Source organism: Orussus abietinus, unplaced genomic scaffold (assembly GCF_000612105.2).
Source record: "Orussus abietinus isolate OABI.00-Male unplaced genomic scaffold, Oabi_2.0 scaffold33, whole genome shotgun sequence".
Lineage (NCBI taxonomy): Eukaryota > Metazoa > Arthropoda > Insecta > Hymenoptera > Orussidae > Orussus > Orussus abietinus.
In genome coordinates, this window is record NW_019394294.1 from 220,754 (window position 1) to 246,205 (window position 25,452).

General features: G+C 39.9%; 2 protein-coding genes and 1 long non-coding RNA gene across 4 annotated transcripts in view; 2 read left to right on the forward strand and 1 right to left on the reverse strand.

Annotated features, from left to right (window-relative positions):
- LOC105695621 (rotatin) overlaps nucleotides 1-22,708 on the forward strand; it is a 60,903-nt gene extending 38,195 nt beyond the window's left edge. Inside the window, exon 30 of one of the 2 annotated variants that reach the window (XM_012417358.1) lies at nucleotides 22,626-22,708. The gene's annotated coding sequence lies outside the window, so the exon portion shown is untranslated. Of the gene's footprint in view, nucleotides 1-2,084; nucleotides 3,918-22,625 lie in introns of those variants that run through there. The other variant, XM_012417359.1, reaches the window with a different exon arrangement.
- On the reverse strand, nucleotides 66-2,105 carry LOC111674450. Its single transcript, XR_002762454.1, has 2 exons — nucleotides 1,985-2,105; nucleotides 66-1,114 (listed from the first exon to the last, which is right to left on the reverse strand). It is a non-coding gene; the product is annotated as an uncharacterized LOC111674450 (long non-coding RNA).
- LOC105695413 (inositol-trisphosphate 3-kinase homolog) lies at nucleotides 3,913-25,264 on the forward strand. The gene is made up of 4 exons (XM_012416951.1): nucleotides 3,913-4,029; nucleotides 22,626-22,910; nucleotides 23,264-23,944; nucleotides 25,061-25,264. Exons 1-4 carry the CDS (start codon nucleotides 3,913-3,915, stop codon nucleotides 25,262-25,264), a joined length of 1,287 nt encoding a protein of 428 aa, XP_012272374.1.
- Nucleotides 25,265-25,452: the final 188 nt, after the last annotated feature.

The following is a 25,452-nucleotide window of genomic DNA, read 5'->3' on the forward strand; positions in this document are numbered from 1 at the left end:
CACACTTATCCCGTTGATAATAACAAGTAACTATCTTGCCACAAGAATTCCTTTTTTTATACAAATTCTGTGCATCATCACATAAAACGTGTAATTTGATATTACAAAATTATTCAATGATACTGCAATATTATTTGTAAATGTTCGAGTAGTAGGGAGAACTCTCGGTAAGAACTTTTCCCACGAGGAGAAGTACATTGTACGAGCTGGAGAAAATCGAGAAAGTACAGGGCTTTTCGTGAGATGTAGGTCGACGTCGTTTGTATGTCGGCTTGAATACCTTCGCGGTCAATTACGAGTTGAGGCGGCCCTGCGGCAACTACGATCTACGATGATTTTCTGATTCATTGACATATCAACGTAATATACCCACTCCGGTGATTCATCGTCAAGATCCTGGGCTTGACCGCTTCTCAAAGCCGTACGATAAAAACGTGTTCGATGAAATTGTACATTAAACCAGGAGGCGCGAAATTAGGAATGAGTGACATCAATGTTAAAGAAATGAATGACAGAAGTGTTGAAAAAATATTTACCGTGTACATAAAAAATTGCGACAAGATTGCGGAACTATTAACAAATGAATCACCGAATAATTGGAGAAATTTCTCGGGGAAATTGTCTGACAAGCAGATATGAATTATAATTTCTTGCAAATTGTTTCCCCTACTGCTGCATCGGTCGCGAGACTCCTCATTGGCATTTCGCATTTTCTGCGGACGAAAATGCAAAACATGCGCGAAATTAGTGAGCATTTCTTGATAGAAGTGAAGTCGCACGTTAACTGACGATTTATTTGCGCGGAATAAGAATCCACGATGAATATAAATGTCCCCAAACTACGCGATGGTTTGTTCGATAACTTTTTGTCTCCTCATCCGTGTAACACAGGAAACGGCATTTCGCCAAAGATTCCGTATCTCGAAAACTTTCCGCAAAAGGATTCTAATGCAAATTCGAGGACGTACGCGAAATCGTGCCGGTAATTCATGCGACTTGAACGAGTTTAATGCTTGTCAAATGTAAGTTGGGGTTCCATGTGTTGGAAACGTGTTAGGATTCCCTCGTCCCCCAAGAGGAGAGTCTTCCACTGGTCAGTGACACGTTTCCCGTCCTGAAAATAGACATAGACTGCATAATTCAAGTGTTCTACGCCTTCCCTTTTTTTAGACCTAACTGTAAAGTGTGTATGTACGGGAGTCACATTTGTTTTTAATTGATATGAGAAATGTTTTTCATTTTCCTCTCGGCAGAGTATTCTCCATGGCCGATAAATGCGTGACTGCCTCGTAAAAAAAAGTGATTAAACATTAATCTCGGTTCTGACACGCATCAAGGCTGTTCCTTGAAATTTACCTTCAAGGATGCAAGGTTGTAAAGTACCCTGCAATAAAAAAAAAGGCACAATGATTCATTGGTAGAACAACATCCACCTGTTCCACCCGGCATACGGATCAGAATTGTGGACAAGAGTAATTACAGGAGGGAGATGAAATGCACCGCTATCGCGGGCTTGATAACTGTAAAGGCAATCGCAATATTTGTTGTGTAAACAGAGAAATACTAATTCCACAGAGTTCCCGTATACAAGATCTGAAAGCTTCGAATCTAGACCAAAACCCGAGCAAAGCTCTTTATCCTCAATATCTGCAATTACATTTACAATGTAACACTGACCAGGTTCAATACCCACAGAATTATTTCTCGCCAAGTACTACTTATTAGTTGCAACATACTCTTGTTATTAAAATTAAATTTCTATACTCAATACCTGTAACTACATTTAGAATGTAATACTGACCAAGGTCAATACCCCCAGAGATATTTCTCAACAAGTACCACTTCTTAGCCGCAATACGCTCTTGTTATTAAAATTAAATTTCTGCAGATTTCAATTTAAATACCACTAGACGTAAGAGTATAGTAAAGTATTGTAGGACAAAAGTGAATTAGTATTTAGCTACGAGATACTTTTTCCATTTACTTCCATTAGGAGATTTTGAATGAAATTTGCGTATCCGTAGGTGACTGGAGTGTCTGAGGGAAGTGTTTCTGATAAACGAAACGTGCTCGATGATTCACAGGTGGGACAAGGATCATCCGTTCCACCCGACGAGCGAGTCGGGACTGCGGCGAGCCGAGAGTGGTCGCCGGTTCTGGTTCTGCTTCTTCAGGCATTAGGGTACGTGTACATACACCGTGGGTCTCGAGAGTGGGAGACGGGAGAGTCGGGGCGATAAAATGACGTTCGTGCTCTCTCCTCTATTCAGTTGTATTCGGTGTACAACTTCGACACCGAGGAGGCAGCCGCTCGGCGTTGCGCTCCCGCTTACTCGAAGATCGATCGATATCATCGGAATCGGAGTTTTCGCCGAAATCGCTACAACAAAGATCGCTTGTAACAAAGAACAATAAAACGTCGCTAATAGTTACCGAGTGGTGCGCATAGATGAGTCCCTTATCCGTGGACTGATCCTGTACAGTGTTGTGGTTCATGGGAAAGAGGACCCTGAGGACTCGATAAATTTAGATTTTGTCCCTGTGACAGTTTTACGATAAACCGAAGCATACATTTGATGGGACTCTACTTTGAGGACGAACTGGTGTTGCTCCTAAAGTTGTGACTCCTCTTCACCGCGCGTATAGTGTGCACACTCTACAGTGGGGCTCAGGACTCGTGCAATGAACTCGTGCCCTCGGGTAGAAATACTGTATCTGGTGATTTAGATCAATTCATAAATACGAGAAAGTATAGACAACGGAAGAGAAAAGGGTGCTCGGGTCTATTACCTTCCTTGCATTGGAACTTCGTGCACCATGGTGAAGTAGCGACTCGTGAAGTTGGCACCTTGAGTCCGTCCAATTTCCCGAAGATTCTTGGCGTGGACAAGGAGCACTAACTGGAAACTGCAGAGGTGCGAAGGATTACTAATTATTCAAGGGATAGCAAGACTACTTCTACCAAATACTTCAAAGACACAAGATAAAGAAAACGACTCTTCAACGGATTAACAGTGTCTCGTCGCATCCCACGCGCCCCATGGTGACGCGCGCGGCCCCTGAACCCCGTGAACTTATCCAATTGCCAATCCCCGTGAAACCTCGCGGCAAAGTCGAAACAATTTAAAACCCGCCGGGGAGCGATCCAGCCTACCATCGAAACGGTAAAAGGATCGAAATCCACAATCGTTGCATAAATATATCCCGGGCATAGAGCGAGAATTTCTTCGAGAGGGTAGAAAAAGCTAAATTCTCTCTTTCAACCGTCCGACCTCGAGCCATGGTCGCCCCCGCATTCCTATGGTGACGCGCGTATCGAAAACTTGTCCAATTACCAAACCCCGTGAAACTCGCAAGAATTTAAAAACCCAACGAGAAGCCGTCAAACTACCTCAAAAACGGTAAAAGGATCGAAAGCTTCAACCGTTCCATAAATATACCGGGCCTAAAGCGAGAATTTCAAGAGAGAAAAGAAAGAGCGAATTCTCATTTTCAACCGGCCTCCCGCCATGGTCGCCCCCGCATTCCTATGGTAACGCGCACGCCCAAACCGCCGACGCCGTGAACTTGTCCAGTCGACAAGACCTACGAGTCTGTACGAGTTGACGTCGAGGAGATTTCGTAGACATCGAGGACTCCTCGGAGTGGTTAAACCGCCTCGCCTTCCCTTTTTCGGAGAGTCGAGAGAGGAGGGCTCCTTTGGTCGCGCGTCGCCCATGCGATGAACTCGGTGAACCCGTTCGATTGAGGTTAGCCTGTGCAGTTCGGGAGGCGACCGAGGCGCCGCGCGGCGGACGACCGCGGAACTAGCGCCAGTTGCGTGCGTGCGTTAATGCACGGTACGCTCGTGCCGGTGTGGCAATCTCGTTTCGTATATCAGTGACGGGAAGTAACGGATCCCCGGGAGGAATAATGTCCAGCAGCGTGTGTCACGCGCCTTTACCTACGCGTATGGAGGCATTCACCACGCGGCTTTGCCTCAGAGCCGTCGATCAGTATGAACGACTTCTCCAGGCCCACTTCAACAAGGTACGTCGCCCTTTGTGACGCTACTCCCCTCATTGGTCATGTTCTACTTCCATTATCCCATTTACTTGCCCAACGTTTAAGGGACCTTAGGTACTGGAAAATCGAGGCAAGGGCCTCGCAAACCTTTTTCATTCTAGGCTCGATAACGATGCGAATATCTATCAGTTTTTAATATGTACGATATTTAGGGTACCCTGGCCAATTGTCCACCTATTTAAATGGAGGGGAATGATTTACATGGAAATTATGGAAAATTCTAACTCGGGCATGCTCCGGCGAACGGTGATAACTTCCAGTACTATACGGAAATGGAATATCCAAGTTGAGCTTTTCCAAATGGTACATGACATTTTTTTCTTGCTGTTTTAGACTCCGGGGCGAGAAAGAAATAAGCTTTGTTACTTGGATTTTTTTGGAAATCCCTCTATCGAGCATGATGTAATCTTGAATGTGCAATTCATGAATGGGACGGTTAGCTGTTATGAAAGATGCTTTACATTTTTTATTCGGTTACTTAGTTTCAAGCATCATTCCTTTAAATTCAAAGAAAATCTGTTAAAACTGATTATTCGTCCATGTGATAAAATTTCTTTATCGTGTTCATGTATAATTTTGATTTGTAACATAAAATAATCATCATTCGAAAATCTCCTTTGAGACAAAACCTTCTTATTTTTTTTTGTGGAATCGAAAATTGCGACGAAAAATACGATGTCTCGTTTGAAAAATTCAACTTCCAGGGTGGATATTTATTTCTGATTAGTATTGGAAGTTGAAAGTATTACCATTCGTTAGGGCAAATCCGATTTATTTATCAGAATTTTTCGGATTTTCCATAATAACCATACCCCTCTATTTTTAAAGGGGTGAATGGAGGAGACGGTCTGATTATGACACACCCTGTATATCAATGAAGCGCTCTAGCTTGAATATCAGCAGTCACGTGACTAATCCCGATATCGATCTATATCTTTTAAATTGTATTTTACGCAATGTCGAAGAACATTCGGTAGGAATCGCCTGAATTACTAAATACGATACGAATTGGTAAAATGGTAATTTATTCGCGTCATGAACTATATAATTAACTAATACATGACGTAGACTTGAGTAATGCAGTTAACTTGACATTGTTACGTTATTATGGACCTTTTTTTAAATGCTAATACTTAAGAGCCAGAATATAATCAATTTGAAGATATTTCATATAATATTTTAAAAATATTCTTCACTTTAAATAGAATGGACTGGAAACAGGAAATGACTGTGAATTGTAGTTCTACAGAACTAGCATGGCGCTATATGTTTCGAAATACTAGGCGAGACAGTGCGATAATGTCTTCTTTTTCTTTTCATGTCGCGACGGAGGAAGATTAATTTAATCCGAGAATAATTCTTGATCTTGTAATTGATGACCCCGCCTTCCGGCATCGGGAGATTTGAGCAGTCGGTACAATGTTTATTGTCTCCTTGGGTGGAATATTTTTCTTGTATGTTGCAAATGCAGGAAATGCATAAATCGCTGAACCTAAACCCTGCTTTTGGATTTAAGTTCCCAAAAGAGGTTATCATGAATCGTTAAGTCATAGATACTTAATATATTTCACGTTATAAGTTAGTATAATTAATCCTTCATAAATTCTGAACATACGGTATTTTACATATTGAAATGTTTTCCTTGGCAATGCGATACTGCTACTGCATACTAAATATCCTTGCTGAAATGTTGAAACGCGGCTTAATAAATATCTCGGATTAATTATTCATGATCCTTGTTCTAAAAATACCTTAAAACGAAGGTGGAAACGCCTTTTTCAATCGGATACCATAAATTCAGATGCCCGATTTTAATGCCGAAATTTCGTACAATATAATTTTGCAATGCTTAAGTTACATCTTGAAGTTGGAGATGTCGTCTAAAGACCAACAAAAGATGTCTTAATTTTCGATCCAATATATCTTTACTTCATCCTTACCATGGTGTGTAATTTCGTTAATGATTCTTAATTACAGCACTATTGATTATGCATTTTCGCAGTCGATACTTTGAAGCCTATGCACGTTTACAATTGAACGTATCTTTTACATCGAAAGCGTTGAATGTTACACTTTTTATCGGCCTTTCCACTGTTATTTGTGCTTTTATGCTCAACACGTGAACCGGTAAAACAAGTAGTAAGAAACGGGCGAAGCCATTCATGAGGTGATTCAAAGTAACACGTCTGCAAACTATCGTTTAACACGTTCCCGCCGGCGCCAATTTTCATTTGTTTCCCCCAACGGCGGCACACAAATCTATGTCGCGCTTCATCTGGCGGCGCGCATTTCTCGCGTGTTCAGACTTGCACGCGCTTCTTGTTTCTTCAGTATTACATTGAGCGCTTACTTTGCAAATTATGTGACTCGTGCCGTTTTTTATATCCTAACCACAGATTTCTGTTAGTAAAAATAACTAAAAGGTGGTTAGAATATTTTAAATTTTGCCCTTAAAAATATTTTTTTAATTTTGCCCATAACATGGATATGGAAATAAGTGATTCGTCTGATGAATGTGTAAATAGAGGCAGGAGAAACGCATCAAGATTACGAATACTTTCTTCCTCTTCAGGCGAAGATTTTGTTAACGTAAACAGCAACGTTATGGAATGTTCCTCGGGGGAAGATTTGAGTGTTGAAGTTACATTCATAATACTGAATTTTTATGTGTGTGTTATTAAGCAAAATTTATGTTCATAATACGTTATTAATTATAATTTTTATTCAAAATACACGTTTTTATGTATGTACGTTAAATTATCAGTGTCTAATAGCACAATCGAATGCGAAACACAGGTAGTACACGCCGCCCGATGATGCGTCTAGCGCGAGCCACCGGTGGTACACGCCGCCTGATGGCACAATCAAGCGCGAGCCACCGGTGGTACGCGCCGCCCGATGGCGCAATCAAGCGCGAGCCACCGGTGGTACGCGCCGGCGTGAACGTGTTAATATAATTACTAACCTATAAATGAGAACAGGCGAATGCGTAACGAGAGGAAATAATCGAGGAAGATTATTACCACTCGAAAAAAGCAATACATTGATTCTCGTACGAAGGTTAGGTTAAACGATCAGGAATCCATTGTTTCTATTCTACGTTTACGCGTTTTAGTTCTAATTTATTCCAAATTATAGCATATTACGATCGCGAGGCATATATATATGAATTAAAAATTTCTTATTGAAATGCGGCTGTGTTACCTTGGTTGGTTACACGGATATAAATCTCGTAACAGGAAAGTCGACGGCTCAGCCCACTTCGTGACGCGGTTCAAAATGGCGGTTTTACATGTACGTCATCTCGCGACTTTGTCGGTGTATTATTCGCACAAGGAACAAGATACATCCGTGAAACTTTAGTCATACAATGACGGCCGAGGAGAGAATTTGAGGAGCTAATTGTTGTCTCGCAAATTTGATCCTGACGTGTTCGGGGCTGCATCGATTGCGGGCCACCTGAGAATGTCGCGTGCGAACAACGGCAGGTTATGTCAATTGTGAGGCGATTCGAAAGAAATTACTTTCGTCACATATGTGTCATCATGCAAATCCATTTACGTAGGTGGTGAAAATGATACGAGGATTAATCTTTGGAGTTTGATCGGAAAACGAAAAGGCAGAATTCGACGAACTGGGAATATCACGCTTATGAATTTACATAGTGCTTTGACGATGACTTTTTACCGCTTGGGTTTACCGGCTTCATTTATCGATGATTTTTAAAATCAACATTTCTATCGTTCTCGGAACACGAGGGAAGAAACTAGCTCCGTACAAAATAATTCAGTACTAATGATACATGATCGAAATTAACAGATGAAGGGATATGTACGTTACGTGCAATGATTTCTGTGCGTGATCGACAATAAACAATTGTTCCATCGGGGCAGGATCATGTGTGTTATTTTAACGGTCACAGTTACGAGGAATACTAAACGCTTTCTACTACATAATAAAAGTTCGCGGCTAAACAGGAAATCTTCATTTGCCAGCCAGTTATGAAATAATGCTAATCAAGACAACTACACATTTCCATTACCTTGTCACGCTTGTTATCGCGAGGTAAGGACAAGCAAACGCAGCTGCATTGAGAGAACGTTAAGAAGAATTTCTTGCCGCTCGATTTTCTTTCTCGGAAGATATCTTCAACATCCTCCTCCAAATCAAATTTGGAGAGAATATCTTTATTCACCTGCGCTTTTCTGACACTCGAAAAAAATATATAAAATGTTAAGATCAAAAGTATTTAGTTGACGAGTTTAAAAACATTTCACCAAATACTTTCCTAGGAGCGGTTAAAGATTAAATGGCGCGTATCATTGCGGCAACTATCGGAATAATTGGTTTTTCGAAATAATAAAAAAATGTATTCAAATAATATATTACTTTATGTTTCTAAAATTAGGCTGGAGAGATTTGTATCCGCATGAAAAGTTTTGTTTAAAAATTAAAATCTGGAAATAGATGTTCAAAGTGTTGTGGGTTTCGATTGGTGCATCTAATCGAACGACCTACAATTGTAGCCGCGTTCGTCCTTATCGGCAGTGATTAATTCCGGTCGCTGTTAACGACTCGGATTCGCGGATCTAACGAACGAGCGCGTTGCGTTTCTTTCGAGACAATCTCTCCTTGAAATGATATCCGGCGTGAGCGCGATAACCGGATTGATTACCCTCTACGTGCTTTTCCCGCGAGCTTCTCACTCGGTGACAAAACCATTCTTTCAAGATATGAAACTCCTGAAAATCGCGATTGCGGGAAATCTTGACATCTTCCTTTTTCATCCCTTTCCATTTTTAATCATCCCAAATTCCCTTTCCCAAAATCGTTAATTCCCCCTCTGGTTAATCTCGATAAGAAATATATTTCTTCCGTATTTATTTTAGATTTTAATGTCAATTATCCCAAAGCCACTTTCCCGAAATGATTCCCCCTCTAATTTAATTGCGATAAAAAATCTTCTTTTTTCTACATTTATTTCAGATTTTAACATAAATTCTCCCAAGGCTCCAATTTCTAAAATCGCTAATTCCCCTCTCGTTAACTTCTTAAAAGGAACTTCTGTTTTCTACATTCAGTTAGAATTTTCATGCGTAACATAATTAGATTTTTAACACACGCTTTATTAGACAATTTCCTTCGCGAAAATTCTCGAAAAAATGAAGGACACGCGAAATGATTTCAGTGACATAGGATGTCCCTTGGTGCTCGAATTCCGATCGGATCCTCCTCCTTCGAGGACACGGCTCGATCTCTTCCTTGCTACCTTAAGGTGAAGTGAAACGCGTCGAGGAATTTGATCGACGTAGACAAAAGAAGTTTTTTCTAAATACCTACGTTGCCGACGTTTGTTTTTATATTGATAGTTGGGTCGAATTATATTGGGTATTGCATTAAGTGGCATACTCCACCTGTCGTTTCGTACAATAATTATTAAGAAATCGAAGTAAAACTCCAGAAATCCTCTGGATTCATGCTTTCTGGGGCCCTAATTGGCTGCAGGGACACCTTGCGCCATCTATGATTTCCAGGTCAATGAAATTTTCACTCCGAGACCTCGTATTTCCAACGTTTTGATGTAGAAACGAATAAAACACTTTTTTTTGCCTTTGACCCGATCAAATGCTAGTTTATCGATTACCAGAGTGTTCTAAATTGTCGAAAAATTGTCCTGACCCTTTCGTTTCTCACATCGGAGCCTTCGATAATTGTATATTAACCGAAATATGAGAGCTCGACGCCATTTTGGTTCTGGTCTGGGCTAAGTTAAACATTTTTTTCCAAAAATCCAAATTTTGAATGTGTCAGGAGAATTCTTAGATGATCAGGAGTGATGTGTTTCGGACAGTTTGGTCCAATACCCTTAAAAAAAAGTTTTTTATTCTAATCGCCTGATTTGAAGCGGATTTCACTTCACCTTAACCTCTTTTTCTCCGGTGATAATGACGAGAGATAACCGGCGACGGCTGCGTTGTGCATGCTTTACGCGTCGACTTTCGGAATGGCGGGAAGGCGCATCCGGGTGGCGATCGATCGATCTCATCGGCGAGCCGACACGATCCGGTCTTCCTTCAACGATCTATCGGACCTGACGAGAATTGCTTCTTAATTGACCGGCATGACTCCACGAGATCATCGGTCGCATCTGATTGAACTGCCGCGAGTTTCCGCGCCGAGTGAAAAAAAAAAAACAATTCGTGCACGCCAAATCGCAAGGATCGCTGATCGATCGGGTGGAACCTGATTTTAATTTATTCCTTTTTCTTTTCATCGACAAGTCGATCCACTTGCTAGCCAATTGCTCGACCAGTTTCCATTAACTGCAGGGAGAAAACAGAGATTTTTATTTAAAGCATCGACGCTCGTTTCGCTCGAACGGCTTTTTTTCTTCAGAAATTTATGGATTCGGCTAATTTGGTTCAATTGAATTCTAATTTATTCCTTTTTTTTTATCGATACGTTGGTCAATTACTTGCTAATCGTTTGCTCCACTAAAGTGTCCTTCAACTGCAGTAGGGAAATGTGGATTTTTATTTAATGCCCCCGAAGCTCTGATTATTGAAACGATATTAAGGGATTTATTGATTCGGTTAATTTGGTTCAACAAGATTTATTTCTCGGTGAATTTTCGAGGGCCGTTCTCAAAATCTTGGCTCAAACACTTTTTAAATTATGGTTCTTAATACGGAGAAATTATCGTCATCTGGTTTTATCGTTTATGATTTTTTGTGTAATATTTTTCTAAAGACTGTGTATAATTTTGGAGTATAAGCGCAGATTTTCTGGTTGTTCTAAATCCGATTTCTGAATGAATTTTGCGAGTAACTATTCATCAGGCGGATATTCCCGTATCAGAGATCATCAATCATCGTTAAGTAATTAATCGGTTGAACATTCTATTTTGACTTTTTGCATTAAGCAGCGTTAACATTCTACCCGGCTGTGCGTGCTGAAACGCAAGAGCGAGTTCCGTATTCGCACTTTCAAGGCCCTCAGAAAATCGCCTAAGTAAAGTCTCATGTCCAAACAGTAAGTGCAAATAAGAAAAAAATACTTAATCCATCTGTAAATCCAAAATGTAAGAAAAAATAGAATATTAACTGCACCTGGACGTCCCGATTCGGGTTACACCTATTTTATGCACTTTTCGTGTGACCATTTGTTTTCTCATAATGATCGAAATACTCTGAAAGAATCTGGAGATATTCAATCAACGGGTTACCAGTAACGAGTCAACGGCAGTGTCGTACAGCTCGAGGATTGTAACAAGTTTCACACAAGCAGGAAGTAGAAAGCTTAAACTTGAATTGCTCGTTATTGAGACATTATTCCCCTTAAGAAACGTGCATTCTTGCCGATACCGGATTCCCATTGCAGCACTTTCGCAGAAATGATCACTCAATTCCGATGCACTTCCAAGACTACAGACGACTCCACGTTTCCAAAATGAAATTTATCGCCCGATAAATCAGCTTTTCTCAAATTTTTATTTACTGCAACCCTCGAGTGCATCGTGTCAAATCGATCGCGATTCCTATTCAACCATTTTTGTATATATCTTTTACGCACTTTACCATCGAAAATCGAATCCTGGAATCTTCATAAGTGCACATTTAATTTAAAGTGATGTGAAAGTTCCGTCGAAGAGGTTTTGTTTATAAAATTTTTCTCCCAACTCCGTTTACCGAATAATTTGAAACTTTACAACGTGAATAGGGAGACTATAAGGAAGGTCCTGAAACTCATGAAATTTTAATTCTTTTGAAATTTGTTTATAGGTATTTTAAAAATAGTTTATAAAAAATGAAATTTCACGAGTTTCAGGACCTATCTTAGGATCTTCCATATTCACGTATTAAAGTATGAAACGATTTGAGACACCCAGTTCGTAGAAAAGTTTTATGAACGATTGAGCTTTCGGATGCCACTTTCACATCCCCTTAAATCCATTCAGAAGCACGAAAAGGTTTCATTCCTAGATTCATTGTAATTAACAACTTTTAACGTTTACTCGTCATGATTCGTTTAATAAGCGAAATATACAATGTAGATTTTTTTTAAATTAACTAAAAAAATGTCTATGTCGCGCAAGGTTGAGTCCGTCAAGCTGCCCCTTTTTCGCTCGCATGTTCACGACCATGAATTTATAGAAATGAAGATAACATTGCTATAGTATTTTGTTTAATATGTGAAGTATCCCGAGGAAGTTAGAGGGATCTATCGTTTCCAAAATTTTCCGGAAGTGTACTGCACGTGCATTACAAATTTTCTTAGATACACGAAATGTAAGTGACAGGGTTAATGGTTAAAAACGTGAAGAAACTTCTTTTCCAGTGCGAAATTTATTCACCTTGAGGTATTTCTTTGTCATGACTAAATTCTACAATTTATTCTGCATTTGCGCGATAAGAACTTCCGAAAACATTTATAGACGAAAGTCTAAGAATGCGTCGTTATCTAAATTTCTCTGGACTTCCCCTTCATTAAATGTCATCTCCAATTCTAAAAGCTATATGTCCACGACCTACGTGATTAATCCCGATTGTCACGTCAAATTTGACTCTTAATGTTTAGACGGTGTTGCACGTGCTTAACGTTGACCTTGTCTCGACTTTTGATAGCATTTGACCAAATTGACACGTCCCGGGGATCACGTTTAACCGCGAGCCATATTGATATCCATCTCACCCATTTAATAAGTGTCAGGCCTTTGTTGCAACATTTTCTTGGATTTTACACAAATGGTCTTCCTCCTTCTGGGCACGATCGCATTAGTTGAGAAAAGACGCTCGTAGTTTGTGCGAACCAACGTGAGAAATCGATCTTTCGAGGAAACTCATAACAGCCTAATGATTTTCAAAAGCACAATGATAATCGACCGTGGGAAAATATTAACAAAGAAAATTAAACGACTATACCTCCTCATACAAAATTATCCTTTTATATTAAATTCAACAGTGGGGTAAAATGAACCTAGATATTATTAAAGTCCTTCGTTGACCTGATTATTTGTTTTATCGACTATTCGATGAAAAGGACAGTTTATCATTACCTTCTAATCCGTGACTATATCGAGTTCTCTGAAATATTATGATAATGGCTCTTGGCCAAATTTCCTTGAAATAAGTGAGTGTAACTCGGTACTTAAACAGAATCTTAAAGAAAATTGAATCAACTAATGGCAGGATTATAATCGTACACAAGTGTTCCTCTAATTACTGATTACAAATCATTTTCAAAAAAATACCTAATGAGGATCAGTATGTTATTTATATTTATGCGGTATTCGTTATGCAGTAGGATTTGAACAACTCGACAAATGGAACGCACGTTTACGTGTGCATATTTTGCGGTAAAATTGCGGGACAATCGATCGATCGTCCTCGATAAATCGATCGCTGATCACGGGAGTGGTCACTTTTGGTAGTGCCCGAGCCTCGGTGAATCTAATTTGACAAATCGTACGATGACGAAAATAAATTGACCAATGGGCGACGGCCTCGCCTCCAATGACTACCTTGTTGACGGCTCCCCTCGTTTCGACACTTATTATTCATGACATTAATTCATTCATCGCGAGACACCCTGGTAGAGCAAAAAACGAAATTCGTTTCCTGCCATTCAGTTAAATGCCAACTCCTTCGTACGGTGCGATATACCGATCATTTCGGAGACAATCTGTCAATTAGCAAAAATTAATCTTCCACGAATCCCTCAAGATAAATGACTTTCCCTCGCCGGCAAAATGTAGTCTTAGCATCGTTAGTAACGAAAGTATCATGATATGTAATAGAATTTTCGTCAACTTGTCACAACATGTGATATTTTAAGTTTTCTACTTACTTTTTTGTGGATTTTTCTTTATCTTTATTTTTGCGGTGTATAATTAAAATCGGTGTATAAAAACGGTGTATCATTAAAATCATTAAGTAAGCGTCAAATCTTATTAACACTATTTCTACCAAAGGTGTCAAAAGACACCTTTTAAAATTTTAACTTGAAATTATTTTCAAAGTTTAATAATTTTTTCTCAATTAATGTTTGGAGTTTTCGTATAATAATTGTTAAATTTATTTAGCGGTATCATTTTCCTCCAGCTCATCAAAATCTTTTGGTCGAAATAGGTATACACAAAATCGTGGTAGAAATAGTGTTAAGCTCTGGGAGATTAACCGGAAGTATGTAAATGAAATTTAATTTTGAAATTGAATTGAAATTACGTGGACTAGAAATGAGGTTGGTTTAATTTCGATCCGTTTTATGTGGACATATATCTTGCATTCAGAGATCAAAGGCGTTTTATTCATTTTTTCAATAGCAATGACTGTAGAGAGATTCTGGCTCTACCTCGAGACTAATAAAATCAATAATCAATTATAACGTAAACTTGTTATCGTCTCGGGGTTGATTACTGCGGCGCAGGCATTGAAAAGCGTGCAGAGCAGGATGTCGTTAAATTAGTTGTCGATCTTAACGCGACAATCCAAATCTTTGTTATCCCCCTGGATTGCCATTGAAAAGTTAATCCGGAACGAGCATTCATTAAACCGATTCGACATCGACACGTATGATCCAGTCATAATAAAAACATGGAATTAAATCACACGTGCACTACCCGTCAGCTTCCTAACGATATTTTTTCGTTTTCCGTTCAGCGAAGTGTCCCTGTCAGTTCAAATTTTTTTCCTACATTTATATTCTACACGAAGAGACGCAATAACGTCTCTTTACTTCAAGTAACATTCTAATAGACATTTAATTTTCATCAAACGACCAATACTATCATAAGAAGACTCTCTGCCTTTTTAACATACACGAATAGATTTATTCATTTTTTCTCTTGAATCCATCATTATAACATTAAGTTCGAGATAATCATTGACACAAAGAAAAAATTCAGTACGTCGAGAGACAATAATCTCCTAGTTAAAGGAATTTTTATGGCAAAAATTCAACTTAACGTTAAAGATAAAATTAACTTATACCAAAGGCTATCAGTGCTTGAAACGGAGTCGTTACTTTTAGACGTCAGCGTTTTTTTTTTTTTTTCTTACCACGACTTAATCCCTGTTGCTCCACTTAGCATAAAATAATATCGCGTCGGTTATGTCAGATTAACGTCACGCAGAATGCCGCTCCAGTGCAATTGCACTTGCAATTGTGAGTGCACTCGCATGAGGTCACCTGACAGTCGCAACGCGGCGCGCATAAGGTTAGAGAAAAACGCGACCTCTGTCCGTTCGACGACCATGATGCCCCGAGGTCTCGCCCCGTTTTACTTAAATTATAACCTCATGCTTGATGCTTCTGCGTGAATTTAAAAAAATTCCCCCGCGGGACATAAATCGTTCCGCCTCGGAGCACGCGCCAACGGCATCGCGAGTCATTTCCAATGTTCCAGTTAGTTTTTATTAACAGTCCTGTTTGCCAGGTGGAGCGCCCAGCTGATGTTGCGACCGGGCGCCATCTTGCCGATAACAATTCTCTTCGGCGACGACCGTGATCCTTCGCGCTCGAAGGGTCGCTCGTTATCTAGAATCACCTGGATGTACGAACGTGAATTCAGTGGCTATTAAATCGTTCCACTTACCAATGCACATTAATTGCGTTAAATGGCGTTCGCAATCATTTTGATCGTCTTTATTGAGCGATTTACTTCTCGGGTGGGTCGATCGGCTGATGCCTCAAGCAGACGCCATTTTATCTGCGGTACTCCACACCGCGAATGACCGCGATCCTCTGAGGTGACGCAAAAATTAATAATTTACCACGAACGCGGGATTGACAAGCTTTCCCACCGAGAAAGCGCCAAGTTGTGACGTCAGGTCTAGGTATTTCAGGTTCACGGAGTTTCTATATGGTAATGACAGGATGGGACTTTATTTTTAGAATCTCGTTGTTTCAACCGACGTCTGTATACCATCGGAAGCTGCGCGGCGAAAAATACAGGCTAAAATAAAAACACGTCCCTAGTCGTTTAGGAATTCACGTGGCCTCGCGACAAACCTTGGGAGTAGAATTTAAATTTATGGCGATTCGCGAAGTCAATTTCTCGGTGTAAAAAAGGAACGAGAATGCTCGGCGGCCATCGTTGCTCGTGGTTCGGCTCGTTTTACTCGAACGACAACCTCGCGCACGGTGGTCGCGCGTGGATTAACAAAATACTCGTGAGACTTGCAATTAAATTGTTCCGCTTCGGTATGCATGTCTATGACATCACGAGTTATATCCAGCCTCTGCGATCAATTTTCTCGAAAGATGTATTTTCCAGGTGGCCCGATCAGCGGGCGCGGCGGGTGACGCCATGTTTTCGTTACCCGCTGCGCATGCGCGGCTCGTCTACGTACGCCACCTGACCTTTGATATAAACCGCTGCAGGTGTTATTAAAATGCTCGATTTATCACAAACCTGGGACAAATAGAAGATACTTCCAATGCTACCGCTATTTAATGATAGGATATGATTCCGTCGTGGTGTAGGTTAGGAAAAGCACGGTCAAGGAAATCCGTAGTCCTGTAGAGTACTCATGTATGCTTTTTCCTGGTGATCCCAATGGAAACCAGCGTCACAAAAGATGCGGTGCTACTTCCATAGAAATTTATAAGAAATCTAATATCAAATTAACATTTCTAGCGACTAACGAAATACCTTCTTTAAGAAAAACGTTGGGACGTGTAAGGATTAGTAGCCTCGCCTTAACCTCAAATTATCATCTCATACTCGGCGATTACGTGAGAGTTAACAAATATGCCGTGGGTCATAGATTGTTCCGTTTTATGCTGCATGCCGGCGGCATCGCGAGTTATATTTAACCTTCCTGCTCATTTTTATGGTAAGTTGTATCTCTCAGATGTGACGATTGAGCGGCTCCATTAGCGAGCGATGTATCCTCCTAACTTGCTATACATACAAGCAACACGTATGGCAGCAATTATTTATATATGAAAATAAGAAATAAATATCCATGCTCCATCTTTATAAACTGATATAATACGCAGAGGACGTACAATTAGGTTACTTCACCTCTCACTATCCATATGGCCGCATGACAAATCATTTCTATTCATCGGATTCATTTGTATCATCCGATTAATTCCCCAGGTGGGACGATCAGCTGTTGCAGCAGCCGGGCGCCATATTTGCGTCGCGTGCCGCGCGTGCGCAGACAGTCCGTCGAAATTCGCCGCCTCGGCGGTGCCCTTGACGCGAAACCTTGCGAACGTTATTAAAATTAATGGCGTATCGCGAAATCAGGACGCGTAGGACGTATTTTCACCTTTACGCCTATCCGGCGATTACGGTGCCGGATTTGCCAGCCTCCCTTCCGAATTAAACGGCGCTCGCGCGGTGAATTCAATTTTCACGTTGGATTTATCAAAGGGAATGTCTGCATTTTTATGGACCGATCGAAGCAAGATTTATTGCGAAAATGTCGAGTCTCGGCTCGCTTAAACGTTCCTGTGGCCTTAAGCATCGACCCTGTGTGAGGGGAACTCAAATTTATGGCGATTCGCGAATTCAGCTCCGCAGGAAAAGCCGGAAATTGCCAGAAGCGTGAACCTCCTTATAATCCGGAATGCTCGCCTCGGTGTTTGTCACCTGAAACCGGATGTGGACGTCACGTACTGCTCGTCACATTTATAATCCGCAATCAGTATGAATTTCGTGCGAGCCTTCGGTTCGGTTCGATTCTTCGCTTTTATAGGCTCCGTTTATCACTCCGTGCCTATGGTGGTTCTCAACTCGATACGATAAAAAAAAATCCAAGAAACTCTTTCTAGCCATACAATCTCATTTCTTTTTCCATTCCTTTTTTTTTTAGCAAAGTACAATCAGAGATAATGTTGATTCAAATCTTCTATAAAGTACCCTCGTTGAAATCTTAATCCTACTTGGAATTATCTATTTTGAGGCCTTACATCGATTTTGAAATGATCTAAGGATAACTTTAAAACAATTGAGAACCTGCTTTATACCTAAAAAGTGGCAGATATTTCTATTTCTTCTACTTATACGTCTGAAATAAGCCTTAATTCGGGTTAAGTTGGACGTAAAGAGTGAAATGAGACCGAGATTACGCAGATTCAAATTAGGACTTCGGGAACATTAATATCTTCTTATCACGCATCATTTCTCACTCAAGTATCGAAAATTATACATTTTTTTCCTCGTGAAGGTCTCCAGCTTAGTTTTGTTCTCTGGTTCATTTCATTTCATCTTATTTTTTTTTTAACTTCTGCAATTTTTAGCGATTCAATTTGCGAACTGGTTTGTGTCTATCTGATACCTTGGATGAAATTTACAAATTATCTTTCGTACGTGCCAAGAGATAAAGCATTAATACTTGCATTATCAGCGCATCGTTGGTCGTGAAAAAAGTTTGCCCCGGTCACTATGTCGAGTTTTACACCTGGAAATGCCCGTAGTAAATAGTGCGAGAACAATGGCTAGTTTAAACGTGTATAGACTTTTTACGGAGAATGCCGCAAAACTTACCCACGTAAATAGGTGACGCACTATTACAAAAGAAATGTAATGAAAACAGCGGCATAAGTAGAAATAATTGCATAAAATAACATTATCAAATTGCAACATACTTAACGTCGATTAGTTAGATTTGGCTAAAGCCTGGTCTTTATCAATTGCCTTAATTATTGTGAACTTCTCCACATTCACGTTTAGAATAAAAAAATTTAACCGTGAATGTGTAGAACTTAACAATAATTAAGACAATCAATGACGACAACGATTTATCCAAATCGAACTTATTATCAATAAATTATTCTTAAATTCAACTTTCAGGTTTAAAATATAAAAAATCTGAATGCAACATTTTATACGGGGAGACGGACAATTTCACGATAATTAGGACAATTAAAATTGAAATCGTACCGCATTAGAACGTAAAATAAAAATGCTCCAACATTTTCATAGGAGTATTCTTGGCTGCTTGTTTCGTAATATGATATCTGCATGTCAGCAGTATGCAGAAATCAAATCGCGCTTTGCAGAAGTCTTTTTTTCCCTCCATAGATAGATACAGTCTCGAAGAAAGAAAATTGAAGGCTCGAAGAGATGGGCGTTTAAGTAACAGTTTGCAAATCAGATGTTTTGATTGATAACTGGTCCGATCATTGACATCAGCAAACAACGACGTCAGAGAAATTTTTCCTTGACGTTTTTGCAAAAGCTGTCGCACGCGGAGGAGCCTCCTTATCACCAGCGGAGGACGCGATGCCGACGTTATGTATAATACACCGTAACGATGGAGGGTCACTTGGACAATTCCAAGTCGGACGATATTACTGAATGATTAATTGATTACAAATTAACCGAAACACCGATATCGAGTAATCGTGGCGTCAGATACCGTGAGAGGAGAAATTAATAACAGATATCTAGATGATAGATTAGGCACTTGCTGTCATGAATGGCCGTAAGAATAGGTGTCCTTATCTGCAGGGATTTCACTGATAGTCATTGAGGAATTCATTCGGTCATTGCGCTGTCATTTTCAGGCCCAAATACCTATCGTGAACGGGCACACGAATTGTCCAACTCCCGCTAGAAATCGCCTTATCACCGATATCATAAAATCCACTTCGATCACTCTTTGGTAATCATTATTGCACTCTACTTCAGTCTACCGGCTTTTTTTTTTACGTGCCATTCAGCGGTAATTAAATCTGGTTTATTCATTATGCCGCTGTCCAATCTTTTCCTGTTGAAGTGACGTTAATATTTTCATTCCTCGTTTTTATGGGGTCACGTGACTGATCTTGTCAGTTCTGAGGCGCGTTAAGACGAAGTATTTGATTTTTTTATTAATTCCTATCAAGTTCGTGTAGATCAATGTAAAAATGTATATTTTCCTCTGGAACTGAAGTATTAATTTATATTTTTGTCGGTACTGTTGATCACTTTTTCTCATCTCCTCGGTAGTGTTTATGTAAATATGCAATTGTCTCGAAAAACTTCGTTAAAAAAAAATTAAATCATTGCGCGGTCCCCAAGCGCATTGGATGTGAAACTTCTAAATGAAAGAGGATTCTTCAAAAAATAATTATTCTTCATTACTCTTTCACGAAATGCCCTTACGTGCCGGTCCTGGTTGTCTTGGGCGTAAATAATTTTAGTTTCAGTTTTATTACTTTGATTTCACTTTAAGCATCGATAATTAAAACGACAACTGGACAAATGAATACTATATCTCGAAGAAGACCATTTCTGCGTCAGGAGTCGTACAAAAGTATTGAAAATCTTAAACGAAACAATAAGATGAAAAAACAAACTAGTACAAGAGTTATTAAATGTGTCACAGCGCTCTTTCCTAAAAATCCATACCTTACAAATGTCTACGTGATCAATTAAATCGGTATACAAAAGTCTCTTTGTATTGATTTCCTTTCTCATCATAGAGTATCGTTGAAAATTTCGAATACTTTCCTACGAATTCTTACATGGAAATGTTCTTCGAAATACATTCGTCCGATTTTCATCTCGAGTGCTCTTGTTTCTGATTTCAGTATCCGCTTATATTCGCGAATAGTTGAAATATCAAAACATTTTTAACACAGCGTACTCTTGACAAGATATAACGATGGTTACCGCGACATGGCGCTAGGATGGCGAGTTTATGGTTTACGATGGCAATTACTATTACGATCACGTCCGAACTAATTGAATTGTAGATAATATCGCCTTGCGGTTGCCCACAGCAAACCAGCTGGCGTAAATGTATTTACCCGTACCTATTGCGTTGGTTTTCGCGACACGACCTTGGCAAGGTAGTCCCTCTCGATGCGAAAACGCCGTTCCACGATTAGTCGAGGGTTTGCAAAAAGTATCTACGCCGTATGACTCCGTCACTGATTGCTGCGCTTTAGTCCCTGATCGTACATTCGGCAATTGACACGATTAGCTACATTGAATTTGCACGAGGGGAGAAAAAATATGGCATATTGAAAAGCCGAGGTTAATTGGTGGAGAGGTTTCTTTACTCGGCTTGGAATGATAAAAATGGAGTATAAAGTGAGAAAAGAAAAAATTCAACGCGTAATTACACGGTAATGTCGATTATAATTACAGGGTGAAACGGTAAATTATTTGTAAATTAAAAAATGCCTCGCTTGAGTTAACATGGTCTGCTCGCGAATTGAGTACGAAAATTAAATGAGTTGTTACAACGTTAAAGTATATACTACTTGCCGCGGTAAAGTAATTATTATTTATCTAATCGGCTAATAAATTGTGTTGGATGTCTGCATGTTATTCCGTAGATTGCAAAATGTAGTATACACGGATTTATGTACGGTTAAAAATGTACATAAGATGATACGTTACAAATTTATAAAACATACAAATGGAATGTTATAAAATTAATGTACCATGCCTGGATAAAACTTCCAGAAAACGTAATAAAATCTCGATACGATTTTTAACGGTGTAAAATATTATTTCCTGGGGTCTAACTGAAAATTCAAATTGTACAGGACGGCGGTAAACCGTTATTAATTTTTTAACCATTGTAATGATAAAAATTAAGGAGGTTTAGATATAGCGGTTAAAATGCGTGAGGAATAATGACGAGATGCAAGCTCGTTTGAAGACAAGAAGGGTTTTATTTGCCGTTGACAATTATCACTATCTCTAAAAATGGCCTCCTCGACATCCGCTCGGAGACGGATGGAGCACTGATTAGACAAGACATTGACAAGATGAAATGCGAGGGCCTTCGTTCTCATACGTCACATGTGACATTCAGGGGACAGGGAAGCGTTAATTGTCCATTCCGTTGCGTACGAAATGTTTTTAATTTCCTGAAATAGGAATCCAGCTACATGTTGATGTTAGTCGAGGTATCGCGTGAAAACAATTTGCGTCAGAAAGTACTTAACATAATGCAGACAGAGAGATTGCCTATTATCGTGCGATGCTACGACACGAATCTCGACCTTATCGGCGCCAAACAGGCGAAATGTTACGGAATACCCATAACAAAGCCAAGACGTCACGATGTCTTCGCCCTCCGTGATTTTGCGCAACTCCTAGAACTAAAGAGAGAGAGAGAAAAAAACAGGATATAAAACCAGTGACCGAAAGCCATTTTCCCTACCAGGTCTCACAGAGGCTAATCCTCGCTCTTTTCTACAAATTCGAAAGAATTTAAATAAATTGTATACACCGTTAAACATATTCACAAAGTCCATCCACTTTAAGTACAAAAGGTAGTAGTGATATTGCAAGCTCGATGTCTTAACAGTCCATTTGGTACATGCTTACAAGAAATTTCCAAATAAATCTTATATAAATTCATCTGAAAATATATAAAATTAGTACGCTATATCTGAACCAAGAAACTCGCTAGAGGTTTCGAGCCAAATACATTTCTCAACGAGAAACTTATAGGACTTGGTCAGAAAAAATGTTATAAAATTGCCGTATTACTTTTAACGGTGTAAGGTATAACAATTGGAATTGGAATTGTTACACCTAAGAGGGCAAAGCGTTTCTTTCTGCATGGTCTGTGATTTCTAATAGTCGTTCCTTTTTCCAGCCATCGTCCAAGGAGTCCCACGTCAACCATGAGCCTAATTCGCGAAAGGACCAAAGGCGCCGGAAAGATGTCCTGGGGTCGAACTCTTCGGTGGGTACTTTTCGTCAATGGCGACGAAGTGCTTCCGCCGGCAACAGGTCGAGCAACAACAACGATTCCAATTCCGCTGCCATCGCTAGAATCTCCAATGATCCTGCTACCATTCAGAAGATGGAACAATTCCCTCTGGTGCTGTCGGACACTTCGGTGCCGGAGGAGGACCTGTCCCTCAAATTCCTTGCGTTGGTAAATATCCCGTCCCACCTGTCGTCAATTCCTCACAGCCACAAGTGAACAACGTTCCGTGAGATATTCGATAATAAAATTGACCGCATAAAGTGAAATATCCCTGGAAAGCAATTTTTCGAAAGTTTCCTTCTGGATCAATTCTGTTGATTCTTGACTTTCGTGCCTTCCTCGATTTCTTCCTAGATTTTATTTGATCAAGTAATGACTAATTCCATGCAAATACATTTAAATTACCTACTTGCGTTACGGGCGTCACAAGAAATGATCAAAGAAGGAGATAATTTTTCAGTGTTAATCGCTCTTTAGTAACTAGAATTGTTGCTCATGGAGACTTTATTCTTGTTCCTCAGAACGCTTTGGACCTCACCGCCCCAGCCAGCGACGTGTTGCTGAAGAACAGGCTAAAGTCGTGGTTCCAGCTTTCTGGACACCCCGATGGTTTCGCCCCGGCAGGACCTGGCACCGTCTGGAAAAGGAGGTCCGGAGGGTCGGAAAACACCGAGAGACTCGTATACGAAACCTTGAGCAAGGACGAAACGATGCGCGACTACATCCCCAGGTATTACCGCGAGGTGGAGTACAAGGGCGACACCTTCATAGAGCTGCAGGACCTGCTCTTCGGGTTCAGCGATCCGCACGTGATGGACATCAAAATGGGCACGAGGACGTTCCTTGAATCCGAGGTTTCCAAGACCACTGCCAGGCCCGATCTCTATCAGAAGATGGTGGCCGTTGATCCGAATGCACCCACTGCTCAGGAACGCGAACAAAAGGCCGTGACCAAGCTGAGGTACATGCAGTTCAGGGAACAGCAGAGCTCAACCTGCAGTCAGGGGTTTAGGATCGAAGCTATGAAATTACCCGGGGCTCCGCCTATCACCGATCTCAAGAGGGTCAAATCCCACGAGGAAGTCCTCGCCACGATGGCTCTCTTCCTGGGGGACAAGGAGGACATCAGACTCAAGCTTCTCGAGCGACTCAAGGACCTCAGGACCAAGATCGAGGAATCCAGATACTTTCAAACGCACGAGGTGTGTTGGCAGTTGTTTAATTATGTCCTACCTACTGCACTGAGCGAATAATTTACCTTCTAGGAGAGATTAAAAGGATATGAAAAGCGCTAAGAAATTTAATTACCGTCGATAAAGTAAAATTCATCTATACCCTTTTTGGTGGCAATGCCGTTTTGTATACTCAAGTGGTAACATAAGCGGGCGCGTCCCGTTACCGACATTTATATTCATGGAGATCTCGTTTATGAAACTTTTCTCCAAACTAGATATACCGAATCGATTCAAACTTTACAATATACAAACAAAGGCTAATGAAGGTCCTAAAACTCACTAAATTTCAATTTTTTAAAATTTGTTTCTAGGCATTTTTAAAATTTGTCATAAAAAAGACCAATGAAAAGTTTAACGAACGATTGACCCTTTAGATGCCACTTTCATATCCCTTTAATATCAAACGGAAATGATCTTACGATAAGAATTTACGTGTACAAAATTGGCCACAAGTGTTGACAATATTAATGAAAGTTGTATCACATTTGTAATAGGTTATATTAAACTGAAACAACTTGGAACTTGATATAAAACATTATTAATGGTGAATGAGAATTGTTTAAAGTTGACGCAAAAACGAGTTCATCGGTAACTATTAGAGGTTTGCGAATAATATACTAGTTATTCTGGTAATTCTTGAATTCTATTGAATTATAGTTTGTTGCAAGGATGTTATTCATTCTTACAAAGTTCTGTACTCTTCAACGTGAATTAACTTTTCAATCCTAACATCTTCATGCCCAGTAAATGGTAACGATAATGACTCAAGTTGAGTTTAAGAAAATTGAATACCGCACGTAATTTGCTTTACTTTCATTCGATCTTATTTTATTGATAGTAGCCGTTATCAATTCGGGATAAGAATTTCTTTTTACAAGAAAGTGATTTTTTCACTCAGTGTAAACGGGAAAACATCTGACGGGAAATAATTATCTTATATCCCCATGTTTGGAAATAAATGCCGTTAATGTAATTCAATTCGTACGTTTCGTATTCATATTCAGACAGTTCTTGATAGTTTTATGAAATATTCTTTAATGAATGTGGATGGAAAGGTGACGGTCGTTCTTTCTTGTGTTACAGGTAATCGGTAGCAGTATTTTTATGATCTACGACAATAACAAAGTTGGCGTCTGGTTGATAGACTTCGCGAAGACTTACGAAGTTCCGGAGAATCAGAAGTTGACGCACAGAAGACCTTGGGAACAGGGGAATCACGAGGAAGGCTTTCTCCTTGGACTAGATAACTTAATTCTGACGATCGAGAAAGCGAACATTGCCTTGTGAAGACACCCGTTGACTGACATCGTTAATAGTTATTTTAGTTAATATAGTTAATCGCGAAGTTAACGTCCCCCTGGCACGCTTGCTTCGGCTCGCTGCATTTCCACGAATATTTAAAGACATTATTTATATAAGAACTTTTCAAGTAAATTATATTCTTATACTCGTACGCCTACTTTCTATGGACTCTA

Bases quoted from the DNA above. Each gene is read 5' to 3' on its own strand.
- LOC105695413 (XM_012416951.1), top strand. From the start codon at position 3,913: ATGTCCAGCAGCGTGTGTCACGCGCCTTTACCTACGCGTATGGAGGCA. The intron at 4,030-22,625 runs GTACGTCGCCCT...TCCTTTTTCCAG, and splicing joins TCCAGGCCCACTTCAACAAG to CCATCGTCCAAGGAGTCCCA. The intron at 22,911-23,263 runs GTAAATATCCCG...CTTGTTCCTCAG, and splicing joins CCCTCAAATTCCTTGCGTTG to AACGCTTTGGACCTCACCGC.